General features: G+C 41.0%; 1 protein-coding gene and 1 long non-coding RNA gene across 2 annotated transcripts in view; both read left to right on the top strand.

The window, feature by feature from the left end:
- The window catches only part of LOC137984882 (uncharacterized protein KIAA2012-like), an 18,530-nt gene extending 14,063 nt beyond the window's left edge, over positions 1 to 4,467 (top strand). The window contains exons 8-10 of the mRNA XM_068832206.1: positions 309 to 428; positions 1,573 to 2,638; positions 2,780 to 4,467. Of these exons, the coding sequence (XP_068688307.1) occupies positions 309 to 428; positions 1,573 to 2,638; positions 2,780 to 3,416 (1,823 nt within the window). The 3' untranslated portion in view covers positions 3,417 to 4,467. The remainder of the gene's footprint in view (positions 1 to 308; positions 429 to 1,572; positions 2,639 to 2,779) is intronic.
- A 1,442-nt stretch (positions 4,468 to 5,909) lies between these two features.
- LOC137984254 (uncharacterized) lies at positions 5,910 to 7,249 on the top strand. The gene is made up of 3 exons (XR_011119095.1): positions 5,910 to 5,935; positions 6,106 to 6,172; positions 7,149 to 7,249. It is a non-coding gene; the product is annotated as an uncharacterized lncRNA (long non-coding RNA).
- Positions 7,250 to 10,015: the final 2,766 nt, after the last annotated feature.

Here is a 10,015-nt window from a genome sequence, read left to right as displayed (position 1 = left end):
TTGTTTTTCTTGTCTGCTAATATTCACCTCTCACAATTTGAAGTTTTGAGTCCAGAGGGACACGCTCTTTGTGGAATGTTTCTGAAGCCGTTCAAAAAACTCGCAGCACGTGTTTTATCGGGTCTTAAAGCACTCTGCTACGCCTCGTGTATTTAAACTCCGATAAAACACTGCTGCTCGTTTTTTAAAAATTGCATAACGCGTCGTCATCGGTGCCCTATCTTCTCGAGCCTTGCGGCCTTACTAAAAAGCGCGGTACCACGGCTGGATAGCTTGCGGACTAAAACTGTCTTTTTTGTCCTGTTTAGGAGACATGCCTGAAATTGAAGGATTTAAAAACTTGCCACCGCTTCCAGGGAAATTCACTAAACCAGTCGTACCAGACCAAGACAATGGACAGTCGAGAGGGCCTTCGAAACATGGTTCAGGCGAGTAAACATCCCTCGAGCAAGATGAGCATGAAAGTCTCCCCATTAAGTGTTTTTTTTCGTCTGTCACTAGCATAGAGGCCATGTTATAAATCTCAAGTGGGCGCGGAAGTTGAGGAACCAGCCGCAAATCTACTGAACTGCTTTTCAAGCAGGTTCAAAACAATTAGGACATGGTTTTGGTCACCGGCAACCAAGACGGGTACATATAACCGCTGAAAAAATTGTGATCAACGTTCTCCCTTTGTCTTGTTACTCGTTAATAACTTGTTTTGACCTTGCGGCGTTTATTCATAGAATTATTTGAAGTACATGTAATCTTTTACAACATGAAAAAGCACAAGCAGACCTTCTGCTCCTTTCCCAATCTTCTAGCCCGGCTTCTTAAGGAGGCTCGAAAGGGTTTCAACACTTAGAAGACTTTCTGTTTAGATCAAATGACGCTACAACACTGTATCACGTAACACCAATGTTATGGTACCATATGAAACACTGATCATTTCCAAACAAGATGTGATCATTATTTTGATGTAATAAGTTTCCTTGGCAACGGGAAAGTCCAGCAAAAACACCCTATAATTTGTCTTTAGTTGCTTATATCTTAAAAACGAACACGGTGACCACCCTTTTTTATTGCTGAAAAGTGATTTGAAGGTCACGATAAAACTTTCGGCAAAGTTTAAAAAAATCTGTGTAGATAATTCAGAGCTACCATAAAAAAATCACAAAATTAAGGTGGCTCTAAATCCACTAGACAGAATTTTTTTAAACTTTGCAGAAAGTTTCATCTTGCCGTTCTGATTACTTTTCAGAAATAAAAAAGGGGGTCACCGAGTTCGTTTTTGAGATATAAACAAATAAAGACAAAATAAAGGGTGTTTTTACAATATTGCCAATACATGATACCACGTTGTGGTGCCGTTCCTTCTAAATAAAAGCGTCACTTGGAAGCGTTGAAACTGGTTCGAGCCTCAGCTCTCAGAATTGTCTGGGTAAACAACAGATATGCTGAGCTAACACACAAACGGGATAATCAAACCACAAAAAATTTGCTCCCCAGCTAACAATAAACTTGGAGGTTTTAAAGGTTAGTTTATCAGTTTATTAGAAATCCGATCTCATCTGAAGTGTATTTTTGTTTTAGTGAAGGGTCGTTCTGCGTCAACCAAAGGCTCCGCTTCATCTGCCGCTGCTCGTTCGATTCCCTGGGAGAGAATCTCCAATTCCGATGTACAGGTAGATCTTTTTAGTTTCGCGACAGTGGAGCCAACTTTACAGCGTACACAGGCCGATGAAATTGTTGACGATGATTCAGACGAAGATGATAAACAGTTTAAGACGGCTTTAAATGCCGTTGTTACCGAAGTTAAACCGGAGTATACACTCATTGAAGCACAGTCAAGAATGGCCGTTGCGTCTCCTAAAAAAGATCAACCTTTTAAGTTTCCTCGGCCTTTGCCTGCTAAACCGCCGGCTGGGCTTAAAAATAAACAACCTCCCGGAGAAGCTAAGGAGAAGGCGAAACGTGCGCCACTTAAAAAAGCGACTCCTGCGAAAAAGAAAGGCGGAAAGAAACCTGGAAAACAAACCAAACCAAACAAAGCTGGGAAAATTACTAAAGGGAAAGCGCAGGCACCTAAGAAGGAAGACAAAGTGAGTGAAGTTAAAGAGAAAAATGTCAAGGAAGAGAAGAATGTTGAGGAAGTGACTGAAGAAAAAACTGAAGTTGCTAGAGTTGATTCGGAAACAGGTGAACAAGTGCCAGAAATACTAGATGAGACTGCTGTGTCGCCTGCTCTGTCGAGGCATACATCACCTAGAGTGTCATCTAAAGCATCGAACGAGTTGAACGAAAGCAAAAATGCTGACTCTTTGGAAGGTAGTTTATCGGTTCCCGAGCTCCCTCGTCTTGTTCCGAAACCACCCGAGCCACAGGTCTCCCCACCACCTGACACTTGTGTAGCCCAGCCACCCGAACCTGAAACGGCACAGCCTTCCCCAGTAGAAGAACAAAAACCGCCTCAGGAGTCGAAGGCAGCCAGAAGGGCAGCGGAACGAGCAGCTGCTGCTGAACGGCGGCGTCAAGAGGTGGAACGTAAGAGAAGGGAGAGGGAGGAAGCGAAGAGGAAAGCCCTGGAAGAGGAGGCTAGATTGGAAAGAGTAAGACTTGAGGCAGAGGAAGAAATGAGAAGAAGAGAAGAAGAGCGAAGGTAAGATTACTTGTGATGTAGATAGAGTGAGGTAGCAAAATGTAGCTCTTCCTCTCCTCCAACATTGCCAGCTGTCGTCACTGTAGATGACGGCTTTTTCAATAATCGTAATAAGTGATTTTCTTGCTTTTCATTCGTTAGGCTAAGAAAGAAAGAGAAAGAAGACGCAAAACAGCGTGAAGTCGATGATGACCTGGAGCGTCAGAGGCAAGCAAAGGCGAAAGCTGAAAGAGAGCGACGTGCGCGTGAGGAGTGGAAAAGGCGACAACAACAAGTTATGGCGCAGCGAAAACTTGAAGAGGAACTCAGAAGAGAGCAGGAAAAAATTGACGCTGAATTAGAAGCTGCGAGGATTAGAGAAGAAGAGGAAAGAATTAAAGCGATGGAGGAATCTGAAAGGATAGCTTTCTTAGAGAAAATGCGTTTAGCAGAAGAAGAATTAAGGTTGAGACTCGAGGAACAAAAAAGAATCGAGGAAGAAGAAAGAGAATTGCGTGAGGAAGAGAAAAAACAAAGAGAAGAAGCACTTGCTTTGCTGAGGCAAAAACAATTACAGAGACATTTATTCGTTGCTGGAATGTTAAAAGAAAGTCAGTACCTTTCGTTATCACAGAGACTCACTAGAGCATTTACGTTTTCATATTTTGATCTTCTCCCGTGGAATGACTTGAACCATTTGATACCACCACCCTCTCCAGTCCGCGACTTGCTTGATTCCGTAAAGGAGAACATTCCTCCAACGATTTTGGAGGAGGATGAAAATGACGATGAAGAGTGAAATAGTATAATATGTAGGTTTGGTCCATTTTCCTCTGGAAGCTCAGTTGGCTTTCTGATTAACCCAACGAGGCATGGTTCCTGATAGGTGGAGGGTTGGACCGGACCTACACTTAGGGTTTGTATAATAACTGAGAAAGTGCTACTTTTGCTCCAACAACTGCAGTTGGTAACACGCCTTATCACTCTAGGTTCTGTCTCGCAAGGTGTATGAAAGACTGAAGAATCCGACTGCGCGTTCTACGCGTTCTGCGCGTTCTACGCGCATTCTAAGACTGGAATGCCCGGCAAAGTTCTTGTTTTCAGATTTCAGTGCCAGATTTTTAAATGTTCAACCAGTTCTTATGAAATGAAGGTCTTAAGCCCCAAATGTTGCTATAACTTTTATTAATGAGGTCAATTTGCGAGGTTACCCCTAAGTACAAGTGACTTGTGAGTACGAGTGATTTGTCAGGTTACCCCTTCTTAGTATAAGGGTCCTCTTCTCTCTTTGTGTTGGAAAGTTATGTGTTCCTCTATTGCTCTTAAAATCAAATATTCTTCTCATCAAAGAAGGCGAAAGCAAACATATCTTACCTTTTTCGCAGAAAGACTTCGCTTTTTATGTGATGAAGTTTTATAAATTGGGCAAAACTAACAGTCATTTGGTCCACGTCCGAGATATAAGAACAATTTGGAAGAGTGAAAGATTTGCCAACTTTGCGCAACTTGTGGAGCGAAATTTCTAGATGAAAATCGTATGACGTGTTTGTTTTTGGTCAGGGAATTATCTTAACAGCAAAAAGAATATTTGAGTCAAGGTATACTTAATAAATGTCCGGATCAGTTGAAAACCATTCAGTGTTCAAGCGCTAAAGTTAAGTGTTTTAAAAAAAGAAAGGAATTATGTACATTATTTGGTTTGCCGGACAGTTGTCACATTCGAAATGTGACCCCGGACCGTAAATTATTTATTTTGCAACCGTATTTTCGAATTTATATCATGATGAAATTCAATGAATGATTAAGATTATAGATACATTAAAAAGTAGGAAATAAATTTACCTTTTTGATTTCACGTTTTTATTTGATGGTAAGGTAAGCTTTGAGGGGCAGTTAAGCACGAGAATCTCGCGATGATGCGTGTACAACAGGATTCGGAATTGTGACGGCCTGGTGTCGTACTTATGGTGCGGGGCTGGAACTCGATTTAGGCAGCGTTTACACGAACGCGGTTTTTTTCTCTGTTTACACGACACCGATCGAGACCGTTGGCGAAACCGGGTGGATTTGAAAACGCTGCCAAAAGCGGAGCGTTTTCAAAACGATACGGTTTCATCTGTCGTGTAAACTGCGAAACCGCGTCGATTTGAATACGGTTACTATTTTGGCGCGAAATTTACATCGTGCGATTCAAAATAGTGAATTTAGCACGTGGTCCAGCGCTCGCTTGTACCATCACGACTTTGATTTTCTCAGTGGCGAAAGCGATTCCGTGTAAACACTTCCAAACCGCATCGATTTTGATACGGTTTCGAAGTCGTGAAACCCTGTTCGTGTAAACGCTACCTTAGACACGACATATGGAACCTTTGCTCCAAGCATTCATATCACTTGATATCCTGTTCTTGCCAGCGTAGTTGATAGAGAGGCCCATCTATCAACTATGCATGTTGCCTCGTAGACCGTCTCCCTCGTTTCTTTCAAACCTTGCGCGATTCTCCCAGTGTCCTCCAATCAGACTTACCCGAATGAAAGCGCACATCGACCTAAAGGCCCAAACAGCACTATAAAAGGTTCGCTGGTTTAACAGTGTTGCAACGTGGAGCCGCAGTTTTAAGATGTTATACCGAGGCAATGATGTGTGAAAGCACTTTAGAAAGCGTGTTTCCGCGTTACCAGTAGGATTTTTCATTTCGATACAGCTTTATCCCGGGTCTCCCTTATCGCTCTGTAAGATAGCAGTTTAATCCCTGCGCCCGAATGAAAATTTACGATAATCATGTTAACACCGTCTCGGTGCCGCCTTGGAACTCTTACTGGTGTAATGTTTCACATATAATCCCCCACCCCTCACTTAAAGGAAAACAGTGGTAGTCTTGAGCTGAGCAGCTGAGCGTGCGTCATGGCTTTACGTTTCGACGATATAATGCACTTGTCATCGGCTTCCACAGGGTGGGGGACCTCGGGCCGATATGGGCACTTTGCCGAATGTGCATTTCAAAGTTCCTGACTTTTCCCAGTCTTTTTCTGGCGAAATTCCCCCAATATTTGACAAAGCCACTTGAAGACGCATATAAGGACTTACAAGGGTTAGCAAACCTTCTAGACTGCAATCTGATGACGATAAAAATTTAATTTCTCCTTCACAACAAAGAAGAATATTTGTAACAGGGTGTGAGGACCAACCGAACTGCAGAATTTCATCCAGCCCAGATCTTCTTCGGTTTTCTTAGAATCGAGGCACCTGTACCGGGTGTGAAAGAGCGGGAAAAATAGCGCGCGGAGGACTGTCGTTCAAAGAGGAGAAAGATGGCCGCTGTAAGTATGTTGCCTGTTATTCTGCCTTCATCTCTATTTTTCGTTGAAAACGTCGTTTACTCTACTGTTCTAATACACTAAGCTGATTTTTATCCTCAAAACTGCAAGCATAGAGTTTTCGGAGACGTTTTTGAAGTGTTCAGAAGGCTGAGACCTCTTTTATTTTGAAGGGAAATTACCTTCGTTGAGTTCGTCATTCACTGACCACAAGTCGATGCTTGGAAAAGAAATTACTTGGTAAGATTACAAGTTTACAATGTTACTTAATGTCAGAAAACAAAAGTAAGCTTAACTGTCAATGTAAATGGGACGTTTGTTAATTCAACGTACGTTTGTAAAACCTGGAATGTTTCAAATTTTTATATGCTGATAGACTACTGAATTCGGCTAACTCAATGTTGTACCCAATTCAAATCGTTTGGGAATAAGTCGTTTGTTCCAGGTATTTGCATATCATTTAAATGTGAATGCTACGTTATCATGCAATCAAGAAATCTGAATTGGGTACAACATTACGTTTATAGCCGAATTGGTCTATTCTTGTTAATTTTTTGCGCTGAAGGCGAACAGAGGAAATAAACACAAGAATTCTTTGAAAAAGAGAAACCCCGAAAGTAAGTTGCTCCTTCAAAGGGATAATTTACCATAGTTTCTTAGCCGGCCCGTGTGTTGTGGTCTGTTTTGGGGGGTGAGTAGGAATTGGTTGTGGTGTGAGTGTGTAGTAAGGTTGAGAGCAATAGGATTACAGAGGGAGAGGTGACAGTTAAAAGGAATCAACTCATTTGAGCTCATTGGAATTCCCTAATATTTGGCAATTATTCGCCGAAAGCGAAGTGATTATCGGTGAATATTCACCGAGACGAAGTCGAGGTGAATATTCACCGATAATCACTGAGCCTGAGGCGAATAATTGTTTTAGTATAAATACACAGGTGATTGTTTCAAAAAAGGGAAAAAAAGAAACATTTCAACGGGAAAATCATCTTCACTTATAGTGGCAAAACGACTACTGGCACCCATTTTGTCCGTCGAGGTGACTTCATTGTCAGGCCAGTCTCATGTAAACACATTAAGTAGAAATGTATGGAAGCCAATACAAACTCATGCCGGTCTCATATCAAAAACCCCGTTAGGCACCCTGTTCCATTAAATTGTGTGTTGTTCAGTTTTTTGCCTTAAAAGATTGCTTGTCCTTTGTATAATATCTTGACAGTCTCAGTCAACTAGCTGAAAACCTGATCAGTGGAACTAAACAAAGAAGTCTTGGAACATGCCCTCCAGCTAAAGCCTCCGTTGCAGAAATGAAGAAGAAAGTTATGAGACTTTTGGAAATCATACATTGTACACAGTTGTACATCAAAGGTACTAAAATGTTCATGTCAGATACGGTCAGTATATGTCTATCATATCACACAAATTATGGATAAAACTTGCAGTAATGAGTTTTTGCATTGCAAACTTTAAAACCATTCCATAATATTATTTAGGTTCTAAGACCCCTTAGGTTACTGGCTTTTAGAACATATTAATTAAACAGTTTCATGGTATGCTGAACTGAGTTTTTGATGGCTGGAAGTCAAGAGAACCAAATTTCTCTGTCTTCCTTTTAGTAAACCGATAAGCCCTATGAGATAGACAGTGGACTACAGCATCCTGAGTCTTTGCCTCCTGCTCAGTTGCTTTGATGTGTGAAATCTATGATTGTGACTAGTTCATCTGATCGCTGTTCTTACTTCAGAACAATTGAATTTTATTGATGTAGTATTGGAAATTCCTGTAAGGTATGCCAGTTTTAAGGGTGATGAATGGTAAAATCAGAGACTCTTGTTTCCGAATCCAAGCACGAGACCAAAAAATGCAAGACTTCACACTGAAATAAATGCAATATAAACAAGACTCTTCGCAAAGGCTGTCAATATTTTGAGGTGGTGTGAAAAGTTTGCGAGTGCCAAGATTTTGGAGGTACCATTTGCCACCCCTAGCTTTCACTATTTTTCAAGTTAGGACATAAGTTTATACCTCTCCCATGTGAGAGTGAGACTTGCACATTTTACTCTGTCTAACGGCAGTAAACTGGGTCCAAGAGTAGCTGGAATCACGTAATTTGGCTGGTGAAAGTAGGTCACTACATTATTGCGTGATTACGAAGTATGTCGCATATTGTACACCAATGCCTTCTTACATTAAGTCTTTAAGGAAAAAAATAAATGCTATTCTATTGTAATGAGAAGATCCTCACAGCCTTTTTCATAGTTAAACTACTTATACTTGTTATAAATTATTAGTGTGACATGTTGTACTTTTCCAATAACTTCTCATAGAAAGGCTTTAAGGACAAAATAAAGGATACTCCATTGAGAAGATCCTCAAAGTCTTTTTCATATTAAGTGAATCTATTATTTTAATATGTTGCAGTGATAGTAAGGTAAGATACTTAAATTATTTAAAAATTATTTTTTACAGGTAAACTACTTGTGTTGCAATGATAGTAAGGTCAGATGCTTAAATTACAATAAATGGCTGCAGCCTCAAAGAGGCATTTTTGCATGCAGCCAATCTTGGTGTCTGCGTCAATTGATTGGGGGAGGGGCAGATATGTCCAGAAATGAACAAGGTAATTAGATGCATGATGATTTTGATAAGGGTAACAAAGTGTCCCCATGCCGGTTTCCCCAACTTAAACACTCTTTACATCTGGAAATAAGCCTGCAAGTAGAGAGGAACAGCTGCATCAACCCTTACACTTATCTTATTTCTATTTAACAATTAGACCCGTAACCCGCAAGGGCTACGTAGCCCCTGGCGTAGCCCGTAGCCCCTTGCGTAGCCCGCAAGGGCTTCGGGTCAATAGCCCATGAGGCGAAGCCGAATGGGCTATTGACCCGTTGCCCTTGAGGGCGAAGGGTCTAATTGTTTTAGTATCACCCAACTAGTCGGACAGAAAAGGCAATAATAAAGTTAGCAAATGCAAGTTGAAAATATATTTATTTGGGAATAAAACGAAAGAAAGCGTCCCGCTTTTCGCTACTCGAGGACTATTACTAATAGTCCTCTAGTAGCGTAGCCAATCAAAATACAACATTTGCATTAGTCCACTAGTTGGGTGATCCTAATTAAGCAATAGACCACAAGTTTCTATGGTTTATAGGCTGATAAACCACGCGGGATGTTGGTAGAACGTGAGAAGAATTCGTAAATCAGGAGCCGCAGGCGATGATCATCGCTGGGGGTAATTGTTGATAACTTTCATGGCGGGCAGGGGGCGATAATTTTTAAAAGGAGAAGAAATCTACTTTAAGGTGGCATTATTACCTCGGAAGATTTTACGAAGAGATAAAAGTAAAGAAACCCCGCTCCTCGGTCGGCTTGCCTCTTGCACGCGTGCAAATCGAGTATTAGAGAAAACGTAAACAAATAAGGGAGCTTTAGCAAAGACAACGACGACGGCAACGGCATTTTTATTTATAAAGACTGTGCTATGTATTTTCCAAGGTGTTACATAGTAATAAATAGAAGAGAGTGGGGCCCCTACTCACAAGTCGCCATGCTTTGAAATGGAACAAAACACATTAATGTAGCATAAATGTGACACCTCATTGCTCAATTATGCATTTAGCATTTGCCAGTGGGTGTAGAATTGTGACGACTATCCCATTGTTAACAAAATGCGTGCGCTTTTCAAAAAGGTTGTGACCAAAATGGAAAAGTAGTCTCCCTGGGTTTTCTTTGGTTGCAAATAAGAGGTTTTGCACGGTAGTCATGTTGCATGGCAGGAACAATAGATTCTTTTTCCTACGGGAACAAATGTTCTTTCTAATGCAAAACATTTCATTGTTCCTTTCATGCAATATGACTACCGTGCAAAACCTCTATAGCCCACTTTCGTTATATTAAAATTCAGTCCTAAACAAAAAGCATCATCTCGAGGCTCTGAGGAATAAACTCATACAAATCCTTAACAATTATTCCATAAAAGCGCGTTGGATATGAGATGGTAAATAGCCAACGAGGCGCGTAGCGCCGAGCTGGGTATATCCAACAAGCGCGAATGGAATCCTTTTATTATTAAATTCCTTAAAC

Source organism: Montipora foliosa, chromosome 14 (genome assembly GCF_036669935.1).
Source record: "Montipora foliosa isolate CH-2021 chromosome 14, ASM3666993v2, whole genome shotgun sequence".
In the NCBI taxonomy this organism is placed as follows: Eukaryota; Metazoa; Cnidaria; class Anthozoa; order Scleractinia; family Acroporidae; genus Montipora; species Montipora foliosa.
Note: the sequence above shows the minus strand (reverse complement) of the source record. Positions and strands in the feature narration are given on the sequence as shown.